General features: G+C 34.6%; 2 protein-coding genes across 2 annotated transcripts; both read right to left on the bottom strand.

The window, feature by feature from the left end:
- Positions 1–5,903: 5,903 nt before the first annotated feature.
- LOC127837381 (techylectin-like protein) lies at positions 5,904–8,323 on the bottom strand. The gene has a single exon (XM_052364383.1). The coding sequence runs from the start codon at positions 7,946–7,948 to the stop codon at positions 6,983–6,985; it is 966 nt and encodes a 321-aa protein (XP_052220343.1). The 5' UTR covers positions 7,949–8,323; the 3' UTR covers positions 5,904–6,982.
- A 4,557-nt stretch (positions 8,324–12,880) lies between these two features.
- On the bottom strand, positions 12,881–15,851 carry LOC127837372 (angiopoietin-2-like). Its single transcript, XM_052364361.1, has one exon. The coding sequence runs from the start codon at positions 15,802–15,804 to the stop codon at positions 14,317–14,319; it is 1,488 nt and encodes a 495-aa protein (XP_052220321.1). The 5' UTR covers positions 15,805–15,851; the 3' UTR covers positions 12,881–14,316.
- Positions 15,852–16,134: the final 283 nt, after the last annotated feature.

The raw sequence follows: 16,134 nt of genomic DNA, 5'->3' as shown, positions 1-16,134 counted from the left end.
ATGATGCACAATTTAAATTATTTTTAATAGTAAAAATACCCTGTTATGAAATTCCAACATCAAATTTAAATCGCTACAATTTCTGGCATTTTAATATTTATTTTATTTTTTCTGTTAAATATTTTTTAGTATAAATTATAAAAAAAACTTTTTCGATGATACCTTAAACTGGAGTACGAGCTAGGAGACACAATATTCTTATATGCTTGCATACAATTTGCTGATAATGCACTTGTATTCATTGTCAGCGTAATGTGTATGTTGATTTCGAGCTTAATGCTGAATGTCTCTATTACACAAACATATAGAGTCAAAATATGTGCACGATTGTATAGTTGTAGGAAATCAAGTGAAACATCATATCAATGAAATTATGGTTTTTTGTTTGTTTCTTTTTTAAACAATCGATACATAGTCACTTAAGAATCTGTTTAGTATCGACGGCGTCCTTAGCTTCAAATAACAGAAATGTGTCGGGGTCTATATGTAACAATGATTTTTTCATACGTTCGTTCTTTCTTTGGAGGATAATGCCGAACTAACTCTTGAACTTTAACTAAATCTCGTGTTGCGATTAAGGATTTCACAATGAATTGCTGCAAATAAAACCCTATTTTAAAATGTGTGACGCTAAAACTACCATTATAGAGTCTGTCAATGTGAAGTCATTATATTAAAGGTGACACAAATGGCTTGTCCAAGCTTTTACTGTTCATTGCATATTGTATGCAATATAATAAACTTATAACATTCTGCTCTTTTAAATGTTTGAAGTTTTTTAACCATTAATAGAAACAAATATTTCAGCAGACAAGAACGTGTGATGCGCACATTCCCCATACGTTTCAGATGAGTCATTAACATAATAACAACTATTATTGATGTAAAAATCATTACCAAACCACAAAAGCATGGAAATTTAATGTGATGACGATAATCAAAAACAAATTAAATATTTTACATCCTAGTTTATTTAAGCATACAATAATTCGTTTACTATCAACGAACTCAATTTTCAGTTTCCAAGCACGTAGTAGTCCCAAGCTCATTAAAATAAAATCTTAACATCCACTCAAAGATTTGTTGTTGTTAGCCGGATGTTATGGAAACGTCAGACCGGGATAATTTGAAATAATAATATTGAAACAATAACCATGGACTCTACGAATATAATTTATCAAGGAACTCGCTGCTATCTAGTAAAACATGATTACATGTATATTTCTTGCGCAAAGCTCATGTTTCACTTTAATTGTGTGTTACGTGCTACAATTATTACCACGCCTTTCCGAGAAGCTCATGTGCTTCAGACTCATAATGCTTACATTCATTAATTAGTTAATATTTCTATAAAAAGCGCATGGCAACGATTTCATAATACGCGTATTATTACTCGTGCGTTTTTTATGTATAAATAATGTTTAAAAAATCATAGACTATATATCTATATATATTCCACAAAACTGGGAGTAATTTTCTTTCTTTTATTTAGCAAAATATATTCTATACCGGTTTTTATAAAATAAAAAAATCTAATCCTGATAAGCTAGATATTGCAACTTGCTTTAAAGATTTAATTTTGTGAAAACTCAATACAAATACATATTTCCTTAATATATAAAGATAAATTTACAAAACCGCTTTAAATCGTGGTTAAATAACTAAACGCCAATGCATGAGCAACACTGATTATTAAAACTGTACACTACAATTTAAGGGTTAACGTGTGCAAGTAAAATATTATCTCTCGCAACCCTGGGCATTAGACTTAATGGAAATTTATTTTAAAAAGACAATAATTTACAATTCATTACTCTTCAAAATGCAGTTCAAACCACAAGTCGCTTGATTCGCCGTAATCCGTGACAGGAGCTAAACACCCTTTGCTGCAAAGTAATTAAAAATAATCAACATGTCAGATCTCTTTAAAGCGCGGCTTCATTGCACACGTACGTATTTTACCTTATTTTAAATGAAAGTTTGATTTTATAATAACGTTGGTTTGAAACGTCGTAATGTGGCAGAAGTTGCACTAATTAAATAGGGAAATCTGAAAAGTAAACAATCGTTCGTTATGCCACAACACACTGACATAATGAAATAAAGTAATTGAACGCATATCAAACCACTCATGTTAGACCTTTATGCAGGCAATTCTTACCCAAATTATAATCAACGTGGCACTTAAAGGGGCCTTTTCACAGATTTCGGCATGTTTTGAAGTTTGTCATTAAATGCTTTTTATTGATAAATGTAAACATTGGATCTAAAAAGCTCCAGTACAAAATCAAGAATAACATTTAAAAAAGGGAAAAAAGTAGCCAGCAGCAGGACTCGAACCAGTGACCCCCGGAGTCCTGGAGTAAAAACCAATTAGACCGCTCGGCCATCCTGCCAAGTATGTACGAGTGACGTATTTTATACTTTATATAAGCAATCTTCGTAGTTTCACAAAATTAAACGAAAACAACAGAACTCTCCAAATTATTCAATCGTTTCGCGTTGCAACGTTTTATAATATTCAGGTTTTTAAATCGTCAAAAGATGCATGTAATGGCTATATTAGACCATGGTAAATGTTCAGTATTACTGTTTCCTCACAAATATCATAACTAAAACGAAAATTTGCGAATCGAAAACAACTTTTTTTTCAAGTTTGTCAATTTACCAAAACGTGAAAAGATCCCTTTAAGAGAAATGTAACGCAGACACCACATTTGAGACAATATTGCGCGGTATTGTAAAATGACAGCTCGTATAGCAGGTAATCTAATAATTGTCTCTCTTTGATTTATTAGTGACTGCGTTAATAAAAATCAAAGCGCTGAAGGCACTAAATTTGTTCGCTGTTCTTTAATCTTAGACGCACACAACCCATTCAAATTTATAATGAGTGTGTCTTAAAACATAGGTCGAGATGTGTGGTTTTTTTCAAATCATTGATACAGCTAATCAGTGTGCACAGGCTAATCTTATTTGACATGCATTAAGCCCCGTTTTCCCTGAAAGCAGCCAATATGTACAGATTTCAATAATAAACACTATACTGGCCAACGTTGTCTTTCAACTTGTTAAATACACTCTATGCACTGTACTAGTGAGAACAGGTAGATTCGGTGATTTAAGCAGAGATTTTAGCATTCATCGTCTGCTAAAGTTTACTGGAGTTATCCACACAGGCAATCACGGGTTACGGTACCTGCCGTAGCTAAGCCCATACGGATCCATACTGATATGCAAAATTGCTTCGCTCACAAATAAAAACGTCATACGCCCTCTACATAACCTTCTGCATCAAAATGGAAGCGTCCAAAAACAAACAATTTTAACCACCATACCCAGATATTTTGTCGGACTGCAAGTTGACCGACGAAATCAAGTACAATGTATTGACAAAAACCTGAAATACATCTCATTCTTACAGTTTCCTTACAAGGTTCGTAACAATGCTGATAGTAACTGCATAAGACGATTTTGATAATTAGAAATGGACTCTTAATAAAGGACATTATTTCCAGGCCGATGTCCAACTCTAAGAGAAAGACAAAGCCAGGCTGGTTCATCGATACTAAAACATCTCTTTACCCGGACACGAAGAAAGTAGGAGTAACTTCTTAGCTTTATTAAAGTATAGAAGTGAAGAACCAGCATTTGCGATAGCAATTGGAATCAAAAACCGACAAGACAACTTATCTTTTCCAAGACATTCAAAATGAGTTGATTAAAATTTGTCGAGGTATACTCAGTGAAGATATATTGAAAGCCGGCAAAACAGCGCCCTGCTTTGGATTCATAGCCGATAAAGACACAGATGTCGCTACAATAGAGCAGATGGCTCTGTGTTTGCGTTTTTATGTAGGGACTGAAAAGCGGATACGGGACTAGTTCAAAGGATTTGCTGAATGCACGGCGACCACAGGAAAGGCTTTAACGGATTCCTTATTAGAAAACCTGCGAGTAAAAGGTGTTGAAGTTGAAAAGATGCGCGGGCAAGGCAACGACGGAGCTGCCAATACGGCTGGGAAGTACAGAGGTGTAAATGCAAGCATTAGTGGTATTGGTAAATAAGGGTAAACCAAATAATGACTCATTAAGCAATTCCAAATAGCACTAAAACACGTTGAGATATGCTTGCAGAACGGAAGCAAACATTGTGGTGTACTACTGTACTTATTATTTGGGAATGTTACGATTGTGTGCCTTTTGGCACGGTTGCAGTTAGAAGGTTGAGTACAAAATGTGTTTTTAAATTTCGTATACAAGGAATATATCAATAACATATGAGAGAACTACTGGTTGCGCTATACTTAAGTATTATCCTGTAGTCACCACTTGTCTGGTTCTGTTTCGTCATTGCAATACACGTATACATAATATTTTCCTAATAATGCATTGGTTTTATGAATAACATATTCGTACGATTGCAATGTCAGTGATGTCTGACCACACAATATACGATAAATTAAAGCCAAATATAAGACTATCGCCACAGATAATTGGTGACGGTCTTAAAGTTGAATATCAACCGCTTAAATGTTGTTGTTTTTTGTTCATAACTAATGTCTTTTTAATAAATACTGTGGGCGGTCTGGGAAGGGGGTCTACTGCCTATATGCACTACCCACATTGCCCTCATACTACAGGGATGAAACGTCTTTCCATGTTCGTATCAAACATTATCTTTTGTCGGATTGATCTCTAACTTAAGTGTTTGTAAAGCTATCACATAAGAACAAATAATGATTCGATTAATCATGCGTATCATTTGTTAAACGTTGCTCCCTTGTTTCTTTTAATAAACTTTAAATATCAGATTTTTTTGTGTAAATACATTTGAACAAGATGATCGAATGAAATGAAAACTATAGTAATAAAACATACGATATCCGACTGTATATCAATTCATTTTGAGTTTATTGCAATAAAAATTGGAATTGTATTGACAAAGTACGTATTTTGTGAAAGATTATTGATTGTGAGTGACAATGACAATTAATATTTATATCATTTGTTTGTTTGCCGTTTTGTGTCTTTGTTTTATTGCACACCGCGTATTTATGTAAATATTATTAATCTAATTAAAATTTAAAATCATTTTTACAAACAAAAAATAAACAAATTAATAAAACTTACTAAACCGCAAATTAAGTAACGATTACCTCACGAGATCGGAAAGTAAGTTCGTTCTTACGAGGGCTCTACGATGTGCTTTCGGATAATGAAATAGCGGTCTCTTAAATAAGTCGTAGTTTTCACCCTAATTTAAAGTTAATGTAATTGTTTCAAAAAAACGCCACAGAGCTTGATACTTTGAAGCAACACCGCACGTTTCCGTATCGTCTTTTTCTACCGTTACGATATCGGAAATAAAGAGCAAATGGACCCGACTCAAAGAACTTACATTACATATTTGATATGGAATGCGCCCATTACGAACTCATAGTGGGAGTGGGAGTTGAATATACAAAACAAAGGCTTACGTAAATAATATTTTTATTTAAATGAGGTGCCACATAATGATAAAAGAAATTGCAACATGTCTATATGTTTAACAATGCGGTTTTCTTGTTTTATAATTTTCAATAATGCAAAAATAATAAATAAACATTCCCATAAAATACTAAAAAGCACACTCGTGCACGTACGCATGCAAAATCTTGAATAGAGATTTGTGTCCCATATCAAGGTGACCATGGTGCAACCCGTTTAACCTTTTGACCTCAAAGTCTTGAGAGCGATGCTATGATAATATATCGTATAAAATAGGGTATATTGCAATACCGTCGCCTACATCATTACTGACATGTTGTCAATCGACGCTTTTGAGAAAATTTTCAACACTTCGATATCATTTAAATTTTACTTTACAAAACTGCAGCGGCTGCAGAGTATACGGTTTCTTTTTACAATATTGACGAAAATTAATTTTGTCTGGTCATATATTGTTTAATGATATGCCATTTAAGTCAAAGCTTATTTCCTTAACACAGGTAAAGACAATAATTTAAAAATTTCAAAACAAGATCTACCAGTTCACAGTTTGTTTACTCGCTAGAAACGGCATCAACCATTCAATAAAGTTTATTGTCACACTGTCATGTCAGTAATCTGATTGTAACAGCGGCGTGCTCTGGACACTGATGATACATACATTTGTGGCAATGGTTTCTTTTCAGCCCCTTTATGCTGTTTCACCGAGGGTATATAGGCTTCCGTTCATTCGTCTGTCCGTGTATCCGTCGGACTGTCCGTCCGTCAGACAACAATACGTAAATAGCGCGTCGAGATGAATTTAGTATGAAATTATAAGAAAGACCAAACACATATGACGATCGTTTGGAGTATTATATAAATACTTTTCACCCGGGGCCAAACGTCTCCTAAATTTGGAAAAATTTAGAAGCATACAACAGCCCAAACATGTATACTGTTTGATAAACATCAAATTTACATGAATCTTGAAATTTAAAAGTTACACATAAACATATTTAAGACACGGTGAACGTTAAACACAATACACAATATATAATTATGAAAGGCATAACCTGCTACAACTTCATCATGCTAAATAAAATCCCATGTTTTATACCACAAATTGCAACTTCACTTGTTAGTACTTATAACCTTTTTCATTGTCCAAAAAGTAGAGATATTCAAAATAGTAGAACCAAGAGAAACGGATTTAATGAATTTTTACAATGTAGATGAATAAAAGTTATAACAAGTGAAGAAGCGATTTGTTAGTTACAACTTGGTATGTAATGATGCCCGATATATTTGTTGTCAGGTTATGTCTTCAATTAATAAACGACAGGGTTTCCCCTGGTAGATGTCTCAAAGTTATTTAAAAATATAAAGAGTTTAATAATATAGTGGAACTTGTATTAAAGTCAAACTATTTAACACGCAAATAAGACCCGAACAACAAGTATTTGTCTTGCTCTGATGGCAATGAACTATCAAGTTATATCAACGTACATCCTTAGCGTATGTTCATTGTGACAAATTTCAAAGATGTATTCCACCCAGTGAGTCTGAACCAGATAATTCCACGATTGTAAATAACTTTATCGCTTCTCTGGAGGTATTTCCCATTCAGATTGGTGGTGAAACAGTGGTGATACCACCAACCCCCTCCATACGTGCATGCACAACACCCAGACTGAATGTCATTATCTGCATCGAAAGTTGAAAACGACTGACCATTGTGATAATAAATATTTGTAGTATTAGTTAAATCGTCTCCTGCGTCACCAGTGTATCCTCCCACATGGAGCTTATACTTCTCAGACTCGGACGAAGTATTGAACTTTGAATACAGCGCATATCGCTTTGTTCCATCGAACGTCTCCATATCAATCCGCAGTTCTCTTGGTTCGTTCTTAGTCAGCTGGTAGATATTCTCATTTCCCAACCAGAACTCCCCACTTAAGTCGCCGAAGCCAGCTTTGTAATCGGCCCAAGTACGGTTGAAGTTCACAGATCCGTCTGCTCTCCTCTGTATTACTATCCATCCCTTATTTGCGGATTCCTTATAACAATATACCCTATTGCCGTTTGGGTGAGAACTGGGGTAGATTTTGTATATGCCACTCTTTTCTACAAAGTCGCAAGACTGTGGGTGATGACGTTGAAGCTGAATTAAATTATCAGTTACGTTATTCAAGATTTCCATCGACGTTTTAAGACTGGCAATATCTGATGTTATGCGAGATATTACGTGTAATGCATTCAGAGAAAGATTCGTCAATGACTCATTTAGACGCATTAACCCTTCGTCGAAGTAAGCACGCGCGTAATTAATATCTTTTTGACAGACAACAAAGCTGTCGTGAACCAGCTTCTGTGTAGCGCTCAAATTCGCCTTTGTTTCAGTTTTGATGGCGTCTATTTCTGAACGTAATGACCTGTCCGTACTGTTTAATCCAGAAACATTATTATTAAACATTTCGAGGAGATTTCCGATTTCAAAATCATGTTATTTTCTCATTTCGTCAAATTTCTTTCGAAGAACTATGTTTTCGGATTTTTCATTTTTAAATGCATTTATTACATTTTTATATTGACTCGCAACCGCTCCACAATCACATGACACTTGCTGCGTTATGGAAACTGGTTCTTTGTCATTTCTTTCTACCTGTCCAGATTCCGTTAACCTGTTAGACACCGTAGAAATATCCCCAATTTTTCGTTTTCTTTCTTCATCCAGATCCTTTCGTAAATTTCGCAGTTCGTTAAAAAGCGTAGAAATGTCCTCTCTAAATATATCACTTTCTTCTTTTAGAGCCTTTCGAATCACAAGTTCATCGTCTCGAATCACGAGTACATCGTTTTCAAGTCTGTCGAATCTTTTAAAAATTCTTGAGAGAAAATTGAGTAGTATCTTTGTTATACTTAGTTAGACGATAATTTTCATGTCTTAATAACGAAGTACTGTTAAATATGACGAACTGGTTCAAAACAAAATTATACAAAACAATTTTATTTGCACTTTCGCAGTGTTATTCTTGAAACACAATGGGATTCTTAATTCTAGAAAATAAACTGGACAAAGGAATGGGCAATTTTATTATACTTTTCTCTTTTCGATTAAAATATCTCATATACCGATACCTGTTTAATTTTAATTTTATACCATGACGTTTGAAAGTAATATATCTCGTTCGGGTTATACTTTTTGAAATACACTGCGTGCGTGAGGCTAAAAGAAGTGCCGCGGGTTTTCCGAACAGTCCGTTCAAGCTAATAATCGGTAGGCGCTTATTCAATATATAGACCAAATAAATTTATATGAGCGCATTTTTTCATATAAAATGTTCACGATCAACTCCATTGTTATTAAGAGCACGGGATGTTATTATCATAGACATCTTCTGTGATACAGAAATTATGACCCCCTCGAAGAGTAATGTGCACATTGGTATGTCATGTTAATATGATAGACATCTTTTGGGATATAGTAAATATAACCCCCTCAAAGAGTAATGTGCATCTTGGTAAGTCATGTAAATATCATAGACATCTTTTGGGATATAGTAAATATTACCACCTCGACGAGTAATGTGCACATCGGTTCGTCATGAAAATATCATAGACATCTTCTCTGATATAATAAATATTACCCCCTCAAAAAGTAATGTGCTCATTGACCAGTACGTCATTTAAATATCATAGACATCTTCTCTAATATAATAAATATTAACCCCTCAAAAAGAAATCCGCTCATTGACCAGTACGTCATTTAAATATCATAGACATCTTCTCTGATATAATAAATATTACCCCCTCAAAAAGTAATGTGCTCATTGACCAGTACGTCATTTAAATATCATAGACATCTTCTCTGATATAATAAATATTACCCCCTCAAAAAGTAATGTGCTCATTGACCAGTACGTCATTTAAATATCATAGACATCTTCTCTGATATAATCAATATTACCCCCTCAAAAAGTAATGTGCTCATTGACCAGTACGTCATTTAAATATCATAGGCACCTTCTCTAATATAATAAATATTACCCCCTCAAAAAGTAATGTGCTCATTGACCAGTACGTCATTTAAATATCATAGACATCTTCTCTGATATAATAAATATTACCCCCTCAAAAAGTAATGTGCTCATTGACCAGTACGTCATTTAAATATCATAGACATCTTCTCTGATATAATCAATATTACCCCCTCTAAAAGTAATGTGCTCATTGACCAGTACGTCATTTAAATATCATAGGCACCTTCTTGGATATAATAAATATTACCCCCTTATATTAAAAAAGTAATAACCGCCCCTGTTACAAGAATGCCTTCTAAACATACGCTTTTACTAAAACATATTTCTGCCTAAGAGCCCACACTTATAACTCAAGCATCAAATATTGAGTTGTGTTTGAACGGTAAAAGATAAATGTTTCATACCAACACTTTCTATCGTGATACATCGACTTTCTCCGAACTCGTCCGCAAGATTTATACTGATCAATCCAATAAATTGTCTGCTGATTCAGAGTATAGCACTTTAGAATCTCAACTAGCTTTCCTTAAATTGCAAAACCACGAAAGCAAGTCACTTATGGCTCAATTAAAGATCGTCATAATGTAACCCAATGCAGTATAATTATAAGGTTAAGATTGATGAATAATTTCCTGTATCAAATTTAAGAATATCTATTATAGAATATAGTTTTATATCATTTAACGTGAGTGGTTTAATTCTCTTGAAGTTTTAACGTCTTACGCAGGAATAATTAACCCAATTATGCCTAGTGGACTCTCCCCTCCTTCTCAATTGGATCAATTTATTTCCAAAATTAGGGATGTCAAGAATATTTATTTTATATTTAGAATATTTCTTACAGAAATTCCTTTACGCAAAGAGCGTAGACCCTGATGAGACGCCGCATCATGCCGATGCCTTTTTCTCGACGCTTGGCATAAATGGGTTAATAATTCAATCACAGAACATACATACTTCTGAACTTCCCTGCAAGCTAAAATAGTATGAAACAACGCGACTGACAATTCCAGTTCTGTATTTTGTTTGAAACAATACACAACGTTCCATGGTAACTGTTTGGTCGCGTGTATAATGGTTTCCGTGAAATGACTACTTTCATCTTCGTATTTGAATTCATACTAGATTCATACTAGATAACAACATTTACATGTTTATATATTTATAAATTGATGTGTTTTTAGTCTGAACTATTAAGATACCAAAGTTATGTGAAACCAATACTGGTCTTGTGTCTAATGAGTAACACTGCATTGTATTGTTAACCAATTTATGCCTAGTGGACTTTCCCATCCTTCTAAATTGGATCAATTTATTTCCAAAATTAGGGATGTCTAGTTTATTTATTTCTATATTTAGAATATTTCTTACAGAAATTCCTTTAATTAAACAGCGCTGACCCAGATGAGACGCCGCATCATGCAGCATCTCATCTGGGTCTACGCTGTTTGCCAAGGCCTTTTTTTCTAGACGCTATGCAGCAATGGGTTAAAAGTCAGAGTCAAGACATTTTTCCACTTCACTACAGGCACATTCCATGCAAGTTTGACGGTCTGACGGTCTTCAAGTGTAAACTCGTGAGAAGCTTGTTCACCTACCACTTCGCGCTTATCGGAAAGCGCGCGTAAAGAAAATTGAACATAGCGATTTATGTATAATTCAATTGTCATATTTCAGAAGTGCTTTAAGTGATCTGGTTTATTATTAAATTTGGCCTAGATGTTTTGCCCAAAACAATATAGTTTCAATTTCACCTAACAATTCCACCCTAAGTATGCATGTAAATTAATTAGAAACAAAATTAAAGCACATTTTCTTCATCCAAACTAACCATATCAAGAGTATAGCACTTTTATAGTTTTTAAATGTCATTCCTCACTAGATCAGCCTGGTACCTACCTATACAAACAAGTCAGCACTGTATCTTCATCTCATCTTGTTATTGAGCATGGCTGTAAAGTTTTAAGCAACTTTAATTCTGCAATTTATGGGCGTTTGTCGATTACCTCACCCGATGATCCCCAAAACATATGTTACGTTTTAATGAACTAATATAATACGTGTTGCAGCTGTATGCAAACTTAAAAATGATTCAAACATGAACGCAACCTTATGTACAACTGGGGGGGGGGGGTATCATTTTGCTATAAGTCTGGTCAAAGTTATAAGTTTTGGTTAGTGACTGTGTCAAAAGACCTTGGATTCATATGTTAAGTTGGATAACACCATACGTTAGATACATATAATTATGGGGTTGTTGCTTCCAAAGTTAACCTGACTGTTCCAGACATAACCTGTGAGTTAACTGGGAGTAATTCTGCTAAAATACTGGTAGGATAACGGCCTTTGTCAATTATTACATATAAATATCATCAAGACATGTGCGAAGTTTAAATTGAATGTCTGTAAAAATTAAAAAGATATGTTATTGCGGTTACATGCATACTTCAACGATAAGCATTAAAAAAATAAAACGATATTGCATAGAAATAAGAACATAAGGAAACCATGCCCCAGGATCGTAAGCATTGATTTAAACAATAATGCACCTTAATTCGTAAGAATAAGTTCAGCATATCAACGAGGTACATACTACATTTAATATTTATTTGCTTTGCATAAAATGTTCCTTTACTTTGCTAAAAAGTGTATTTCAGGCTTTAAAATATAATTTATATCTTAGAATCCGGTATACACACCTACCAGAGGCATAGCAACCCGTACGCAAAATTGAAATTATTTTATAACGCTGTGTGCGTACACTTAGGAGAAATGTAACGCAGACACCACATTTGAGACAATATTGCGCGGAATTTTAAAATGACTGGTGGACAGCAGGTAATGTAAAAAATTGTCTCTCTTTGATTTATTGGTGACGTAATTTATAAAATACCAAACAAAAAATAAACAAATGAATAAAACTTACTTCACCGCAAATTAAGTCACTATTTACTCACGAGATCTGAAAGAAAGGTCGTTATTACGAGGGCTCTACGATGTGCTTTCGGATAATGAAATAGCGGTCTCTTAACTATCTCGTAGTTTACACCCTATTTTAAAGTTAATGTATTTGTTACAGATAAATGCCGCAGAGGTTGATACTTTGAAGCAACAAGTGACCATATCGGAACACCGAACGTTTCCTCATCGTCTTTTTCTACTGTAACGATATCGGAAAAAATGAGAGCAAATAGACCAAACTCACATAACATACATTACATGCTTGATATGGTAAGCGCCCATTACGCACGCAAAGTTGTAATGCGAGTTGAATATACAAAAGAAAGGCTTACGTAAACAATATTTTTATTTAAATGAGGTGGCAAATAATGATAAAAGAAATTAAAACATGTCTTTATGTTTAAGAATGTGGTTTTCTTGTTTTATAATTTTTAATAATGCAAAAATCATAAATAAACATTCCCATATAATAATAAAAAGCCACTCGTGCACGTACGCAAGAAAATCTTGAATAGAGATGTGTGACCCATACCAAGGTGACCATGGTGCAACCGCCCCATTTAACCCTTTAACCCCTAACTCTTAAGCCTTGAGAGCGATGCAATGATAAAATAGGGTATATGACAATACCATCGCCTATATCATTACTGACATGTTGCCATTCGACGCTTTTGAGAACAATTTTCAACACTTCGATATCATTTAATTTTCACTTTACAAAACTGCAGCGGCTGAAGAGTATAAGGTTTCTTTTTACAATATTTACGGAAATAAAAGTTTTCTGATCATACATAGGTTTATGATATGATTTTCAAGTCAAAGCTTATTTCCTAAACACAGGTAAAGACAATTGTAATTTAAACATTTCGAAACAAGATCTACCAGTTCACAGTTTTTTACTCGCTAGAAACGACATCAACCATTCAATAAAGTTTATTGTCACACTGCCATGTCAGTAATCTGATTGTAACAACGGCGTGCTCTGGAAACTGATGATACATACATATTTGGCGATAGTTTCTTTTCAGCCCCTTTCTGCTGTTTCACCGAGGGTATTAAGGCTTCCGTTCATACGTCTGTCCGTGTATCCGACTGACTGTCCGTCCGTCAGTCAACAACACGTTAATAGCGCGTCGAGATGAATTTAGTATGAAACTATAAGAAAGACCAAACACATACGACGATTGATTGGAGTTTTATGTAAATTCTTTTCACCCGGGGTCACACTTCTGCTAAATATGGAAATATTTAGAAGCATACAGCAGCCCAAACATGTATACGGTTGGATAAACATCAAATTTACATGAAACTTGAAATTTAAAAGTTACACATAAACATATTTAAGACACGATGAACGTTAAACACAATACACTATATATAATTATGAAAGGCATAACCTGCTACAACTTCATCATGCTAAATAAAATCCCATGTTTTATACCACAAATTGCAATTTCACTTGTTAGTACTTATATCCTTTTACATTGTCAAAACAGTAGATACATTCAAAAAGGTAGAAGCAAGAGAAAACAATTAATGTATTTTAAATTATGTAGATGAACAAAAGTTATAACAAATGAAGAAGCGATTTGTTAGTTACAAATTGGTATGTAATGATGCCCGATATATGTTGGCAGGTTATGTTTTCAATAAATAAACGACAGGGTTTCCCCTGGTAGGTGTCTCAAAGTTATTTAAAAATATTAAGAGTTTAATAATATAGTGGAACTTGTATTAAAGTCAAACTATTAAACACGCAAATAAAACACGAACAACAAGTATTTGTCTTGCTCTGATGGCAATGAACTATCAGGTTATATCAACGTACCAACTTGCATCCTTAGCGTATGTTCATTGCGACAAATTTCAAAGATGTATTCCACCCAGTTAAGCTGGGCCAGATAATTCCACGATTGTAAATAACTTTCTCGCTTCTCTGGAGGTATTTCCCGTTCAGATTGGATTCGAAACAATTGTTATACCACCAACCTCCTCCATAACTGCATACACAACATGCACTAGAAATATCATTATCTGCATCGACAGTTGAAAACGACTGACCATTGTGAGTTCGAGTAGGTTTAGTTAAATCGTCTCCTGCGTCACCAGAGTATCCGTCCACATGTAGCTTAAATTTCTCAGACTCGGACGAAATACTGAACTTTGAATACAGTGCATATCGCTTTGTTCCATTGAACGCCTCCATATCGATCCGCAGTTCTCTTGGTTCGTTCTTAGTCAGCTGGTAGATATTCTCATTTCCCAACCAGAACTCCCCACTCAAGTCGCCGAAGCCAGCTTTGTAATCGGCCCAAGTGCGGTTGAAGTTCACAGATCCGTCTGCTCTCCTCTGTATTACTATCCATCCCTTATTTGCGGATTCCTTATAACAATATACCATGATGCCGTTTGGGTGAGAACTGGGGTAGATTTTGTATGTGCCACTCTTTTCTACAAAGTCGCAAGACTGTGGGTGATGACGTTGAAGCTGAATTAAATTATCAGTTACGTTATTCAAGATTTCCTTCGACGTTATAAGACTGGCAATATCTGATGTTATGCGAGATTTTTCGTGTAATGCATTCAGAGAAAGATTCGTCAATGACTCATTTAGACGCATTAACCCTTCGTCGAAGTAAGCACGCGCGTAATTAATATCTTTTTTACAGACAACAAAGCTGTCGTGAACCAGCTTCTGTGTAGCGCTCAAATTTGCCTTTGTTTCAGTTTTGATGGTGTCTATTTCTGAACGTAATGACCTGTCCGTACTGTATAATCCAGAAACATTATTATTAAACATTTCGAGGAGATTTCCGATTTCAAAATCATGTTCTTTTTTCATTTCGTCAAATTTCTTTCGAAGAACTATGTTTTCGGATTTTTCATTTTTAAATGCATTTATTACATTTTTAAACTGACTCGAAACAGCTCCACAATCACATGACACTTGCTGCGTTATGGAAACTGGTTCTTTGTCATTTCTTTCTACCTGTCCTGATTCCGTTAACCTGTAAGACACCGTAGAAATATCCCCAATTCTTCGTTTTCTTTCTTCATCCAGATCCTTTCGTAAATTTCGCAGTTCGTTAAAAAGCGTAGAAATGTCCTCTCTAAATACATCACTTTCTTCTTTTAGAGCCTTTCGAATCACAAGTACATCGTCTCGAATCACGAGTACATCGTTTTCAAGTCTGTCGAATCTTTTAAAAATTCTTGAGGACGATGTTTCACTTAATAATTGTGAAAAAACAGTTTTAAATAAGACTAAATAAAGCATGTACATTAACATTTTATTTTTAAAATCCATAACTAAACTTTTATATTCCATTCCTTTAAGACGCAGTAGTAATACGGGAATCGCAACTGCGATGCACACGAAAGATACGGCTAAAATAGATTAGACACTGGGTTACCTGCCAAACGTTTGTCATGGAAACCGAATCGCTGAGCACTCACGTTGATCGTTATACCTGTATTGCGCAAACTGTTGCTATGCAACATTGAAGTAAAATTTACGGTGTTTCGGTTACTGCGATACATATTTTCTGCTAGATAGATACTGCTGAACGTACTTATAGAGAATACTAGGTCGGTGCCGAATAAAGCAAAGTTTATTTTGCGAGGCTTAGAAAATCTGAACCACGAGCCTTGGCGAGTG

This window comes from Dreissena polymorpha, chromosome 7 (assembly GCF_020536995.1).
Source record: "Dreissena polymorpha isolate Duluth1 chromosome 7, UMN_Dpol_1.0, whole genome shotgun sequence".
In the NCBI taxonomy this organism is placed as follows: domain Eukaryota; kingdom Metazoa; phylum Mollusca; class Bivalvia; order Myida; family Dreissenidae; genus Dreissena; species Dreissena polymorpha.
The sequence above is the reverse complement of the archived record's forward strand: the minus strand, read 5'-3'. Positions and strand labels throughout refer to the sequence as shown.